Genomic DNA, 15,860 nt, shown 5'->3' with positions numbered 1-15,860 from the left:
ATGCACTAAAATTGTCGAGCTGGAGTTAACGAAGAAAAGGAACAACACTGTTGAGAACAAAGCTGTAAACCAGAAGAATAACATTTAATATTCAGATAGTTTTTCGGCGGTTGCATCCTAAAGCACAAATAAGCGCATCGACACAGTCTCACAAACCTGCAGGAAGGTGTCCGATTTTCAGCGAAGAGAACCCAAGGCATGCTTCATCCTGCTGTGGCCTGTCTGTTCTCTCTGTGAGCCTCGGAGGCTGAGGGGAAACTGAGCGGCGGTTTTGACCCGGTCATGAGAATGGGTTACATCCCCATGATCACTACCAAAGCTCTACTGACACTCTGAAGAGTCTGGATGACAGCAAAATAAGAAGCGAAAATACAGGCAAAAGGCGGGTCTCTGCAGATACAGACACCACACACTTCTCGTGAGTCATACGTGATGATTGAGAGGGATTCTTTTTATATCAGTCTATATGTTGTTGTTTTTTTCATGAAATTGTCGCATATGATACCTTTAATTACGCCACTGCAAACGCGTTTGAGTGAGCTTTTATCATCTGTCTAATTTGCTGCCAGTGTGATGAAATTCTTCACTTTCAATTCAATATAACTAGCTTTTATTGCTGCAGTGGTAAATATCTAAAACCAAGAGCAATCCTTTCATGACATTGTCACGTTTCACAATAGGAATTGGAAAAAAAATGATTTTTTTTATCCAAATAACATATTTTAATACCTGCTTGAGCAAAAACAATGTGACTTGTTGAAATGCATAATGCATAGAATAAAGTACGTATGATTTCATATATTTTGAGTACAATAATAGCTTTGTGTCAAAACCAAAGTTCAACATCTGCCTCAGTGAGTCTGACCTGCAGACAGTGAATAAATGGCTTGAGAGCAACACGTCTGCACCAATATTCACGGGGAGTGTCAACTTTTTTAAACTAAACCGCATGCCATCAGAAGGAAAACATAATTGAATTGCTTAAAAAAAGATGATCAACTAATTGTGGCATTTCGGTGATGCTAATTGATGCTTGCACTGCACGTTTCCTGCTAAAGTTGCAAGGAACACATTTCAAACGCTGTCATCCGCTGCTAAAGCCTGTGGTATCAATTATAATCATAATTAAGTTGTTTTCACTCACCTTTTTAAGGGTGGGGAGTCACATTCTAGTCACCACGGTTATCATAAGTTAAATTAACTCAAATATTTGACCTAGGGGTATTACATTTCACCCCTCCCAACACGGCTAATCGACACTCAAGGGTGTGACTGACGTGACGTGAAACCCATGTGACGGGATCGAGCGCTCCAGCACATGACATATTATTCGGCTTTAAAACATGACGTCACAGGCGCGTGGCGCTTCGGCGAGCAGGTCGTTCGTCAGTCTGAGAGAAGAGGAGAAGCAGCAGGAGACGGAGCAGCCTCCTCTCCTCTCATATGACAAACTCGTCCCCCCTCTCTCCAACTCCTCTCCCCGAAACAACTCTCAGTCTCCGGGATCCTCTCTCGTCGTTTACACTCTTCATCTTTTTTCAGTTGCACCTGTTCTTCTTCTTATTATTTTATACTTTATCTAACCTCCCTCGGCAGCGCTCGACACCCCCTCCTCCCAGAGATGTTAATGAGGACCCCCCGCCAGCGGTGACTTGTCTCCTCGGTGCATCCTCATCTTCCACCCCTCACATTTTTTTTTTGGACGCGTTTCTGCCTTTCAACGATGTAGGAGAGGGTTGCCATGCCATTTCAGCGACCAAGGATGCCAACTACATGCCTCGTTTTTGTTTTTTGGTTCTCTGCTTCTCACATCTTCGCCTTTACAGCGTGGAGGAGGGGAGGGAAGGTATGAAAGATTTCCGTGAAGGCAAAGTTTGAGGGCACCTCTCTCGGTTTCCCGCTCCTCACCTGTGCGCCTGCACGCGCGAACCCCTCTCTCCCCGCTCCACCGACAGCGAGGACGATTATCGCCAGTAAGAAACAATTGTCGAGCAACTTCACAGAGAGAGAGAGAGAGAGAGAGAGAGAGAGAGAGAGAGAGAGAGAGAGAGAGAGAGAGAGAGAGAGAGAGAGAGAGAGAGAGACCCTGACCGTTTTGAGTGGGATTTGGCGGCGTTGTTGGAGGATTTTTTGATGTGCGCAACGTTGAAGGATATGGCTTAAATAATGGTTGCGTTGCTGACAGTCGGACGAAGGTCTGTCACTTGAGTGTTTCCATCAGCTATTGTCGACTTTGGAGGAAAAAACCCAATCTAAATGGGAGGATACCAGGAGGACTGAGTCGGATTCGGCAGTCGAGAAAAAAATGTGGATAAAACGGAGTGTTGCGCGCAGGTAAGACACGGAAGGTTTTCTTTTATTATTAGGTTATAATAATTACATTTTGAGGGGGAACCGAACATGCAGACATGTTTTATGATGTTTAGCATTTGATGTGTGTTGTCTTAGTTTTTTTTTATACGCCAATGCAAGTTTGTCTGCTGGAATTGATGAGTGTATCAATATGTCCTTAAATACAACACGCAGACGTAGTTTTCTTTGCCACCAAAGTTCGTCAAACGGAGCGACCGTCTCTCCGCGGAGGGACGTCAAGGCGGAGGCTGTATATGTGGATGTCTTTTGCGATGTTTAAAAGGTAGAATATGATGGAAGATTTCACATCTTGTACGCTGGGGGTCGCCAACAGTACGGCAACAAGCAACACACACACATATACACTGAGAGACATGCGCGCGCGCGCTCAAAACACACGTGTACGGACGCACGCGCACACCTCGTCTCAAGGTTAGGTATGCCAGCTCCCTCTCTTCACTTGTGAGGGGGGGCAACCACACGCACGCGCTCTCACAGCAGCACAAAATGAATGAGGGAGTCGGTGAAAAGATAGATTTTGGCTTTGGGAGTGTAATAAAAATGAAAGTAGTCGCTGTTGTTGGCTACTTATCCGAGGTAGAGGAGAGGATCTGCCTGGATGGAGCTTTACCTCATTCATCTCAACGAAAGCCACTTTCTGCCTACTTCATGTATTAAAAAAACACCCCAAAACATGTTCTAGTCATAGAAGCAAATCATAAATGGACACTTTCTTTGCTTCTATGATGAACCTTTGGTCCCATTAGAAAGTCTGCAAAGAAAAGCTAAAACTGAGCTCATTCATTTTGCTGTGAAATAGGTTCAGAGGTACGCTGCGATATGAGACCCAACCTGCCAGAGGTGGGATTCTCTCACCACCTGCTGGATCTCATTCCCACCGGTGGGCTCTTAATTCCTGCCCACTTTCAGACCGTTCATTTATTATGCATGACACACACTGTACATCTTAGGGCTGACCTCGCATGGTAATGGAAATACACGCCTTAGACAGAGCAGTTGTATAAGACAATGAAATGAAACGGATTTATGCTCCATATCAACTGATGAATCGATCAGAGGCACAGATAAACCAATTTCCATCCTCAGAAATGTCCCCATCGCTTGCTGATCAGATAGGGGATGTTAAAATGGGATGTGGGATGAACAGGAACTGCTGTCTATTTGTAGTAATTCATCATATTCAAGATTGTTTTGTAGTTAATTTGTCAGGATGATAATTAACATCTAGTGTGCCGGGTTTAAAGCCTCTCCAGGACGGGCTGCGTTTAACATTATTCATCTTTTTAAATTGAATAACCACAGGAAGAAATAGGCAGTGAGCATGTGCAGAGAAAGCTTCTGTACCTGTTGGAACAAACAACAGACCACCTACAGAAGCTCCATACGTGGGCGTAAATGCAACAGCACTGACTTTAGCAAACCCAGAGGGAAGGATGGACGGATGGATGGATTCCTCAGTAGATTAAAGCCAAGGATTTTGAAGACAGATACTGTGGTTACTCTTTCGTAATCTGGGCAGACAATCAATAGATACGATCAGATAATCAATTCATTGTTTAGTCTCTAAATATCCCAAAAAATGCCATCATAACTTCCCACACTGTGAAGTTGTTGTCTTCAAATTATCTCCCCCGACCAAGTGTCTAAAGATAGTTCATTTGCAAAAAATATAAAAAGAGAAACAGTGCAAAGCTGTAATTAATGATTTTGATAAATTACTTAAATTAATTGTCAAAATTCTGGTTGATGAATTTCTGTTGAGTAATTCACAGTATCATTTCAGCACAGGAAATAAGTGAGCAGCTTTAACGCGCTTGCTTGTTGCAAACATTTGGAGCATTAAAAAATGAAGTAAAAATCTCCTTCATGAATCACGAGTAACATTGTAAAGGTGCCTCATGAGAACACAGTGGTGAGAGGATGGTTCATAGGCTTATATAGTGTGTCAAGTTAAATTCTCCCCATAGCAAGAACTACCCGAGCATATAATTATTACCCAGGAGAATGCATATAGGAAAAGTAGGAAGACACATTACACCAACATGTCCCCCTAGCATGCATTGCCACTTAAATGTGACACTTTCCAGTCAAAGCAATGTGACGCTCAAGTTTCATACATGTATATGTATCTCAAAGTAGATACATTTTGTTCCTGCAGTGGTACTGGATTATGACAAGCTCGAACCAGAGTGTGTCTCAATGGAGGGCTAAGCAGCAGGGATTCATCTCTCCCAGGCTCGGCATCTCGTGGCTCCATCTTTCATGAACGTCACACAGATTTAGGTTCCCCGTGGTGGGCTCTCTTAACGTTGATGCACTGGAGATGCAATCAGGCCTGCAGCTGCAATATATTACCAGTGGAGACTCCAGTTGCCTTTCCGGAGGGCTTTCAGTTTCCAGTTTCCTCCAACATGTTAAGTACAGGTGACCCTACACGTGGCCAGCTTTATCTGGCCTGGATATACATTCTTGTAATTAATTTGGACTGGCTTACTGTGATATGTCAAGAGATTGGACTATTGGCTGGCAATACATGGAATATGCATTAAGTGGAAGAGAGAAGGTGGCTCTAATGAATCTTGAGCTACAAGAGCTGTAAAGGCAAATTTATGTGTATTGATATTCCTGGCGATCATGTTTTTAGTGTTCTGTGTCTTTGAATCTGAGTGATAGTCTAATTCTGATTAATATCACTTGCCTAATGAAACCTTCCTAATATATTAAAACTCTACACATAGTTTTTCTCCAGTGAAGAACGATTGCTCTTGCATAACATCATCAGTGCAAAGCCGCATAGCGTGTACGACCAGTCATTGTCCTCGCTAGATCGACCAAGAATTCCAGGGCTAAGCGTGGCATTACTGTGGAAGGGTCCATCAGATATTCCTGTGATTTAGGTGCCATCTTAATAGCCTCTATGAGGGTTATTAACTGGGCCTCTCTGGAGCACGATTAACATAATTTGCAGTGAAATAGGCCGGTTGCCTCTATGAGATCCTATCCTCTGGAGATGTGTGGTGTGTGTGTGTGTGTGTGTGTGTGTGTTTCGTAAACACCCTGTGCTCAACAGTCTGTTAAATCCAGAAGGACCAGAACAGGTTGTCCCTGTGAAACAGTGTAAGAGACATAACAGACATGGATGCTGTTTGGAAATACAACCCGAGAGAGAAATAGAAGAGAAGAGAGAAACTTGATGATGCAAAGCACGGGGGGGTAAATGTCTCATCATTGTCTAGCATTGTAAAAGACATAGGATTAGTGAAAGACATAGGCTGCATTGGACCAGAACAGCCACAGAACTGCATAGTGGATTCTTAAAATGAGAGGACTGGAGCTCAGCTCAAATAGCTCGTGGAAAACTCACAACTCCACTTGAATACATGCTCTGTTGGCCGAACTTGCAAGCATTATAAGTTTATCATTTTTTCTTTTTTTGGCTATGAAAATCCCGTGAAACAGGATTTAGACCATCATGGGACAGTAAACCTCTTTAAAAACCACACAAAAACGAATTGTTGTTAAAGAGGTGGGCTAACAGCTTCTGAAACCAGGTTTCTGTGCAGGTTTAACTGCATGACGACTTAAGGAGTTGGTCTAACCTTAATGATTACAATTAGACAATGGGAAATGAATGTTTAATGCATGCTCAGTTTACTCTGAAACACATATTTTCATGAGCTTTGTGGGCAAACATTGACATTGCTTTCTTCCGAAACTAAAATGCCCACACTCAGATCTCATGAAATTCAAGTTCCAGTCCCAACCACAGTGCCAGCAGCCGGCAGGCTGATTGGGTCTAATGACCAGCTTGTCCAGTTTGGGCTTCATGAGAAAATGTGTGCTTCAATTGCACTGAAGCACATTCATCCTACAGAGTGCAGGAACTAACAGTACAGAGCTCATACTTGATTCATGTAGAGGCAGTATTGCTGGATCAATACTGCCTCTACAAAGGATCAGATTTATCCGTCAAACCCTTCCCACTAACTGGCCTTCTCCTGGCACAGGGGGGCGCCCCTCAATGGGCCACTTTCCACAGAAAAAAACGTAATAAATGAACAGACAGCCCCCCCCCCATCCCCACCGCTTATAAATGGGCCAAAATAAAAACTTAGTCAGTGAAGGGCTTAGCTGATTGGGGGCATTGTCCTGCTTGTCTGATCTTTTTCATGTTATTCCCATGCTCTTTACAGCCCTGTTTATCTTTTAGAGCATGTGGGTCATACACACTGCAGTTGAGGGCGTTGTGCAGTGGGAGTAATTAATGGGATGATGCAACACCCTGGCTGTTGCATCTTCGGCCCCCTCAAACACACACACACAGGCTGTTTTTGAAATTGCATGCTAACGTACTATTCATACTAACTATCGAGCTATGTCGTGCCTTCCTACTGCAAAGTAGGTGGATTTTGTGCATGTGAGAAATGCCCAGATATACTGTATACTACATTAGTAACTGATTAACCTAACACCCCACAATTCATTGCGTCACTTCAGACTGTGCTGTGTATGAGATTTTTCAGCCAGACTAAACACTTTTAATATCTGTCGTTTTATTACATTTCAATATGTTTTCAGGTGAGAAAGTAACTTTCAGATTCACAACATGGGGCCAGTTTATCCAAATGACGCCTGTTTGGATCAGTTGCTTGGGTGTACTTAATCATGAACTTAGTCAGGAGTATTGAGTACATATTGACTGAGTATGTACTGATTTAGAACACTGTCATACATACTCCACCCTTTATATTTTTTGTTTGTTCTTTCACTATGTGTAATGTTCCAAACTCAGTAATGCAACAATATTTCTTTCACTACAAGCATAGTAGCAGCTGCCGCAGCTCAGCCTTGCAGGCATGGATGGAGCGTGTGTGTGTGTTGCACAGTACCAAAACATTCGGAAGATTTCATAGAATATTTGCCTCCCAGAGGCCTGCTGCACAGAGGCAATCCATAAATCTCCGGAACTCTTTGGAGAGCCAACTGTGGTATTTATCTCCCTAATACAGGATATCTAGTGAGGAGAGCTTAACTCCTACACCTCAGAGCCCGTATCTTTCAAAGCTACACAACCACATGCAGCTGATATTTCTAAAAAACACAACCAACACAGAGGTAATTCCAAACAGTGCATTCTTATTTAAGAGATATGATGAGGCGAAATGAATTGTGGAGTCCAGTGGAAGACCGATTATATACTGCAACACAATGGCAAATCAAAACAGGAGATCCACAAAGATAATTCTCAGCATCCTCAATTGGACAATTTCTTTCCTGGTAATGTGTTTATATGAGCTAATTTAAAGCAGAATACCAGATATACATATTCTCTTGAGTTTTTTTGTTGATCCGTGGGCGATGAGAGCAGGGCCTGCAAACACCTGGCCAGTCTCGAAGCTTATCACACCCAGTGGCATATCATGGTTGGAGCAGGATCTAGGAGGATTATGCCCCCACAATCAACAAATTACCAACACAACACCATGGGAATAAGCGATATGATTGTATCTTGGCAATAGTTTACAGAGCTATTTGCGTGTGTGTGTATGTACATGCTGGGTTATATTTGCCCCGTCGCATAGTCTGAGAGCTTGAGCACACAGACCCTCTTTAGCGCCATTGAAGGTGTTGCATATTCAACAGGCTGCAGATAGAGACTCAGAGGTATCACAGCTTGAGCCCTGTGTGGATGGAGGATGAACCCCCTCAGCTGTACTGCCACGAATAGCTTCCACAACTGCAGTGCAAATATACTCAACGGCTAAGGGGCTTGCATGGGAATCGGACATGATCAGAGAAGGTGCGGCATTTAAATGTTGGTCACAAAGTCATAAATCACCTTAAGACATTATAATCACAGGATAATGGTTTCATAATTATCTCGGGAAATGTCCAGGAGTGACACTGTTGAAGTAGTTGCTGCGCATATACCATTTAAATGTATTATGAGCTCTGGAGTCCTTTTAAGATGATGTATGAGCTCAATAAATATGAGTAAAGTCAAGTGGCTTATAATAACCCTCTTAACTGTGTTGTACCTTGTATGTAATAACTTAATATGTATTATTACATACATTCTACTACCTCTTGTCAGCATTGAACAAATAGCCACACAATAAATATAAGTACAATCACACTGTAAAGGCATGTCACTTGTGCTATTTTTATCTGAAACTATTGCACTGGATTGACATGTCCTTCATTACTATGCACATGGGTACTGTACTGTGTTTTGAGTCAGTCCTACATTAATCTTTCATCTTCTGAAGCATGCTGACTTCTGTTCTTAAACAGTCGGCATGGAGAAAAAAAGAGGCAAGAGCATTCAACGAAATGCTATCCGGGAACCCACCATATATTTATCATATATTTATTTAAAGTGAGCTTGTAAACTGGCTACAGAAATATAGCCCATTAACCCTGGAAGCGTATCCTACATAAACTGATGCCATAAACATTCACATTATCTTCACATCCTCATTTGATCGATTATTATTGCAAAAATATTGATTATAGCAGCTTTAATTAATTATGCGTGGGATGGGATTGTGATAACCACATAACACATTTTTATTCATGTCTTTATTGCTGCCAAATTAACATCTGGTTGTGAAAATATGCATATAAAAGCACAAGATTTAGGACCTACACCTCCAGATTCTTCCATGCCCATGATCGCATCGGAAACGCATCGGCTGCTGGAGACTCATCCCTGAAAAGTGCTCTGCACAATGGGAGATGTGAGAGAAGGGAAAAAGTGCCAAGCAAAGGGGAAAAAAATGAGCAGAACCGGATTAAAATAACAATAGAGCATTTTGCTAATGGTCCATTTTGAGCTCCTGCCACAATATGATAGTCTGTGAGAATTATGGTGGATAAGAAAAGGTTCTGATGTCTACAGAGAAGCACTCTTTGTATGTCGCACTGTCTGAGCATGTTATTTAATAGCAGAAGTATTCTAGCTGTCATTCATCCTCTCAAAGACCTTATTAATACACCCTAAGGCCTGTGGATACCTGTGATGAATTAAGGCTCAGTGTTTTCCTTCAGCCAAAGAATTTTACTTTGAGTCGGACAATTTGTGAAGCACTTGTTCAACAATGTGCTAAAGTTTGCTTTCGGTGTCATAACAGATTCCATTGTGTCCAGGACTGACTGTGGGCCAGGTGCTAGTAAAATGGGTTTTAAATACAACAATGGACCAAGCCGTGTAGCCTCATAATTCATAAATATCCAATATGCAGCACCATTCATCAAGTTGCAGAGAATTCCTTTCAGCATTTTGTATACCTTCTGACATTTTCAATTTGCTTTATCATTAACAGTTTATTGAGTTTATTGGACTGGAATGGAAGCCCTGCCATATTTTTCATATGAATAACACATTTCCCTGAGAAGTTCAGCCTTTATAATAGCCATATATCTTCCTAAATGACAGTTGGGCTTTTCTTTCAAGCTGAAGGCATGATTACACTCCCTGGTGTGGATTTACTCCGTTGTCTGGATTGTATTTCCTCGTGCAAGTGGAGATGATTCCAGTCAATTTAGGTGTTACCTCTCAAGAGACACTTAGATTACATTGTTCTCTAGCCCTGCTATTGCTGTCAGGTAGCAGTGATCGATGCATTACAGTGTGGAACGGTAATGAGGTGAGTTTGTAACATAGATATTTATTTGATCCGTGTACTTTTTTTGTGAGACATTTATTACTGATGTCCTCATAACACAAGGATTTATAAATACCAATACCAGAGCCTATTATCCCCCCCGTTGCATTTGTTTTATGATACAATAATCCTCCCCTAAAGTGCTTGATTAAAACCCGAGGAAAGGTCAAACAATCATCAAAGTTTACAGGATTTATCCTCTGGGAACCTTTAATGTCTCTACCAAATTTCAGGATAGTCCCAGACACTTGGACTATTCTATCCAATAGACACTAGTGTGGCCAAAAAGCTTGGTGAAATATCAGATACAAATTCAGATACAGTGAAGAGGTTTGTTACAAAAGCTGCTAAATGGTAAAAAGTCAGAGCAATATTGTTTTTCTACTATAAATAATCCATTAAGACCTCCAAGTTAGATTATTATTATTAGAAAATGCAGAGCCGGTGGTTTTCATGTGTTGTCCCCAGTGTCTCTAGAGAGCCATGTAAGGAGGAGGAACACCTGAGAAACAGGTGTATTACGGTAAGAGGAGCAGAATGGTCAGGGACTGTGTGTGTGTGTGTGTGTGTGTGTGTGTGTGTGTGTGTGTGTGTGTGTGTGTGTGTGTGTGTGTGTGTGTGTGTGTGAGACTAAGTGTGTTTCTGGAGCTTGTAGAATTGAAGCTACTACATATTCCTCTCTCCCCATGAGAGTTTTACTCTGTGCAAGCAATGCACCACAAGAGCCTCGCTTTTGCTCCATAATCTAAATGTCCCGAAAGTCCCCAGCCCCCTCCGTCTGCTTTATTCCACACATACATACAGAAGATGAAGCAGCAGTGCAAAATGAAAACCGTATATGAATACATTCCGTTTGGGACAAGGAAGGAAGACATTTGTTCGCATTTGCATTAAAAGGCCTCCAGTGTGTTTTCAAATGATGGAAACTGGTGACAGCCATGTTCACCATTTACAGAGTCATGCTATCAGACATCGCAATACATTACAATTACACATGAAAAAAAAAAAGACTTGTCTTTATGATGTGCTAAAGTTTGTAGTAGTCCTTGAGATTCTGACTCATTAATAAAAGAACACCATAATCCATATTAAACTTGTTTAACTGTTAGACGAAATTCATTCGTTTTGGGGATTTAGAAGCTGTAAGCATCAGTAAATGGAAGCTTGTTACATTTCAATCCCAAGATAATTAAAGGCTGAAACTCTTTTGCTTCGCCCCCTTCATCAATCTCAGTCAATGGCACTACAGACTTATTAACCTTAAAGGGGCGTTCACACCGAACGCGATAGATGCGAATTGAGCGGCGACTCTACATTGAAAACCAATGTAAATGGCGCGATGACACGCGATTCAGGCGGAGGCGGCGCGAATGGCGCGTCTGACGCGAATGAAGTGAATGCCGCGTCTGACGCGGCGCGAATGGCGCGTCTGACGCGGCGCGAATAAAGTTGAAAATATTGAACTTTTCAGGCGGCATCGCGCCGCGACATCCAATCAGCGACGAGTTCAAGCCGACAGACAGATGAGCTGAGATGGACGGGCTGCATTACCAAACCCGACTCGGGAAGACCGGACCCCGGCGCGACGGGGGCCGTACCGGCCTCACACCGTCAGGGCTGAGCCTCGATCAGAAGGACTCAGGCCCCCGCGCGACACCGGGCAATCGGTCTTCCGTACGCCACATTTCCCACGTCCGCCCGCCCGTCGGACGGGGATTTGGCACTGGGCTCTTCCCTCTTCGCTCGCCGCTACTGAGGGAATCCTAGATAGTTTATTTTCCTCCGCTTAGTAATATGCTTAAATTCAGCGGGTTGTCTTGTCTGATCTGAGGTCGAATGTGGCCCCGACTCTGGGGAGAGGTGCGAGGGACGTGGCTCCCGGAGGAGGCTCACGGACTCTGGCATCGGGTACCCCGAGGCGGAGGAGGAGGGTCCGCCGACGTGACCCGCCGGCTCCCCTCAAAAATGAGCGTCATGCGCGAATGAAGCGAATGAAGCGAATGAAGCGAATGACGCGAATGGCGCGAATGGCGCGAATGACGCTAAAAAAGTCCAAAATGATCAAGCGGCGCGATACACGCGTCTGACGCGATTGTATTCGCGTCTATCGCGTTCGGTGTGAACGCCGCATAAAGGTGCTCACCATGTCTTGAGACAATTTGCTATTCACTGACAGCTCAAAACATGGTCCAAGAAGGCCAGCTTTATGGCAGATAAGTGGTATGTGCATGACTACCCATGTTACCCATTGGCTTAGAACCCCCTTCTGCCTGCAGGTTGGAGGAGCCTAGCGGTGTCCCAGACATGTACCTATAGTCGAATCAGATTGGCCAAGTCTTGCCTATCACCCAATCATGTTGTTTTGCTCATTGATCCTCTTCGGTTAAAGCTTTCTGTAGAAAAACAACACGTATTGATCAAGATACATGTGACAGTGGTTGAGCTGGTGTCAGAATAATGGACAGTATGTTTGTAACGTGTTGTGTGTGTGTGCGTGTGTGTGTGTTGTAGTACTGACAGGGAGCTGAGGTCGATATACAGAGAGACACCGTTAAAGCCTGCTAACTTTTTCGTGGTTGTCCATAGAACTTTTGCTTCCTTTCCCCCCGTTGTATTTTAGAGAGTAGTTCATAAATTCCGAAAACATCTAATATTTAGAAAATGTCACCCCATCAATTAGTTAAGCTGTGAGGATAAAATTCATGTTGTCTGTTAACAGCTAAATGGGTAATTATTATCCTCTCTCATTGTTATATTATCTGTTGCTTTTACAAAGTCTTAGCTTTACAATACATCTCATCTGACCTCCTCTTGATAACAGTGATTATTCTGGGTCAGCCTAGTGCTACATTCTTATGTGAGTGCTGTGATGAATATACACTTATTATTTGATATTGTAACAGTGGGCGTATGTTGTTATTTATGAATGATACTTTGTTTTCCCGTCACTGCTAGGATTCAGCTGTGACATTACCAGTCAAAATAAGCTCCTTGGATAGGATCGCTGAGAAGTCGGCTATTTGGAGTCACTTCTATAGAGGCCGCATCTCTTTCTGTTTCCGTGGATGAATCAGAAGTATAGTCTGACTGATTTAGCCCATGGGTACGAGCCTGCCATTGGCTGTGTGTTTGCCTTCCCTTCCACTATCTGCACTATGTATTTTGCCAGGGCTCCATCGCTGCATCCTTAACAGCCAGAGCATTTCTCCCCCTATAGATATAAAGAATGATAATATGTGGAGAGCCTGGTAGACGGAGGACTACCAGAAGTGTGAAAGAGCACCAATCTGACCCTCGGTACATCTGGGCTCTTATGATTTCTGCTCAGAATTTGTCAGTCGCTCTCTCAACAAAGAAACAAGAGGTTTGGAAGAGAAACCTTCCTCGGTCAGAGCGTGTTTGCAACTTGTTCACTTTTTTTGCTCTTCAGCGAGGGATTACAACCCAATATTTATGATCGCCTGTAAACTCACTCCAAACCCATGTAGTATATCACCACTACCCTTTTTCCTGAAGCCGCCGAGCTGCAATGACAACCGATGTACAGACGGGTTAAAAAACAGGCATTCACCCGCTACAATGTTGCTTGCATTGTCATGGACACATGCAGCCCCTTTCCCTGCAAGGCTACACCGCATTAACAAGATAGCTGTGAGGCTAAAATTCCTGTTGTCTGTACACAGTTAAACAAATAATTATCATCATCAGTAATTGTTACAGTGTGTTGCTTTTACAAAGACAGCAGTGGTTGAGTTCAATTGTTTCGAGCCTTTGAGGATATCTTAGCTGCACAATACATCTCATCTGACCTCCTCTTGAAACCAGTGTTTATTAGGGGTCAGCCTCTCTTAAAGCTACATGTTGGAATTAATGGAACTGGGAAGGGCAGAGAAGGACTGTTAACATGCCCTCTTTTCTTAATATGAAAGGGGGGGGGGGAACTGTTCCCTCACTAATCCCAGAGGGGTTAGAGTCATTCCCATAAGATGTGAATTTGTGTTTTGTGTCCATAACACAGCAAGGCAATTACCAGTATATTGGAGACGTTTCCTATAAGCAAGAGTGATGCAATTATTTACTGTGCGTCAGCGTTGTGGTTCATAGTTGTTTTTAGAGGTCAGTTCAGTCTTTGGGGAGATTAAGTGCCATTTTCAGCTCCCCAAGGCTTCATGCACTTGTGATTTTACAGTGATGCTAATATGGCCCTCCTCTATTGTTGAAAGCTTTTATCACAGTGTGACAGTGCATGATGTCATCTATGTACTGTACCATTCAGCAGTCTCAGCTGTCCAGTGATCTGTGGAGCAGAAGATGGAGGTGTTTCCCACGTACTGTTGAGAGGTGCACTTACTGTAGACATGGAGCGCTCACTTGGACGTGATGTCATGTCAGGTTGTAAAACCTCTTTGAGCTGCTGATACACCAGAACACCACCATATTGCCGTAGCCACACGTAGAGTGTTTCAGTGAATTGGAATGTTAACAGTGATAATAAGTAATAAAGGCCTCGGACATAATTCAGTGTTATTCACTTAATTGGTGATCAGATAGTGATGATATGTCAGGCTATCATTTTATAAAATATTGTTGTTCAACTTGATTTTCCCAGCTAGTTTTAAGTAAAAACATACTGAATGAATCTTCAGTGTTGTCCATGTGAAGAGTCCTGTCTGTCACAATGCATAACAGTGAAACTAAGGCTGTTGTATTGAACATCCAGTTGATGAAATACAGAATCTGCATAAAGACCTCACTAAAAAATCACATTGACTTTTCTTATAACTCAGAGTTATAAAACAGTATGACCTGGAATATACTTAATTTGTCTAGACAGGGTTGATTTAAAAAAAGAGACTTTCATTTGTTGTTTATTCAATATATCGGATTTAATAACAGTAGCAGTAATGGGTTGTTATTAAATTAGAAATACTGACAATTTAACAGAGCATTCGATCATGATATGCAAGAAGCCAAGTCGCAGTGATGTTAACTAAGATCTGTAGCTTAGTATGTTTTTAGGTGTTTTCTGCTTTGTTGTTTTACACTGTAAAGCTCAAAACGGTTTCAACTTCTAATAGGAAGCACTGCAGTAGATAAACACGTATGTTAGAATGAGGATAGCAAACCCAGGTTAACACATTGCTTTAATCTTCCTATTTAGCATTTATAAGCATTGAAAAAAAGGTGAATAACATAGAAAGACTCAATAAGAGAAACAGAGTAGACCTGTCAAGATAACTACTTCTTTTAGAGATATATTGTCCCAAAGACAAACAATATAATCACCAATTTTAGGAGGGATGTTATGCCACTAATAATAATAATTTAATACTACACCCTTTCAAAGAGCAATGCATTTTCAATTCTTACGAATATTCCAACTTTAGAATCGATATGTAAAAATAATTAAATATTCTAAATAAATAAAACATTAAGGGGGACTTTCTGCCTCACTTCTCAAAAATGTTAAATGTCATTTCAATGATAGGGAAAAGCCTGCTGTTTATTCTGGCATTGTGTTGGCTAAGATGTTGGTGATATTCTTAGGTAAATAAACATGCATGTCAACACAACGGTAGTATCGAGGTCAGCAAAAATAATGGCGACCATGTACGTACAGTGGAAATAGAAATGATCGTGACTGGCCTTGAGCCGTGAGTGACTCAAGGTAGTGGAACTGGGGCTGACCCAGAGGTGGCATCTGGACCACAGCTCTCAATTTTATATATACCTCTATATACATCTCTCTCTCTCTCTCTCTCTCATATACACACTCAATGGGCCATTGTTGTAACTTGATGAAGCAGTCAAATGCAGCTT

General features: G+C 42.3%; 1 protein-coding gene across 1 annotated transcript in view; it reads left to right on the top strand.

Annotated features, from left to right (window-relative positions):
- Positions 1–2,279: 2,279 nt before the first annotated feature.
- The window catches only part of ajap1 (adherens junctions associated protein 1), a 44,027-nt gene continuing 30,446 nt past the window's right edge, over positions 2,280–15,860 (top strand). The window contains exon 1 of the mRNA XM_084016554.1: positions 2,280–2,334. Within this exon, the coding sequence (XP_083872680.1) occupies positions 2,306–2,334 (29 nt within the window). The 5' untranslated portion in view covers positions 2,280–2,305. The remainder of the gene's footprint in view (positions 2,335–15,860) is intronic.

The sequence above is a fragment of the Eutrigla gurnardus genome (assembly GCF_963514095.1).
Source record: "Eutrigla gurnardus genome assembly, chromosome: 8".
Classification (NCBI taxonomy): domain Eukaryota; kingdom Metazoa; phylum Chordata; class Actinopteri; order Perciformes; family Triglidae; genus Eutrigla; species Eutrigla gurnardus.
Note: the sequence above shows the minus strand (reverse complement) of the source record. Positions and strands in the feature narration are given on the sequence as shown.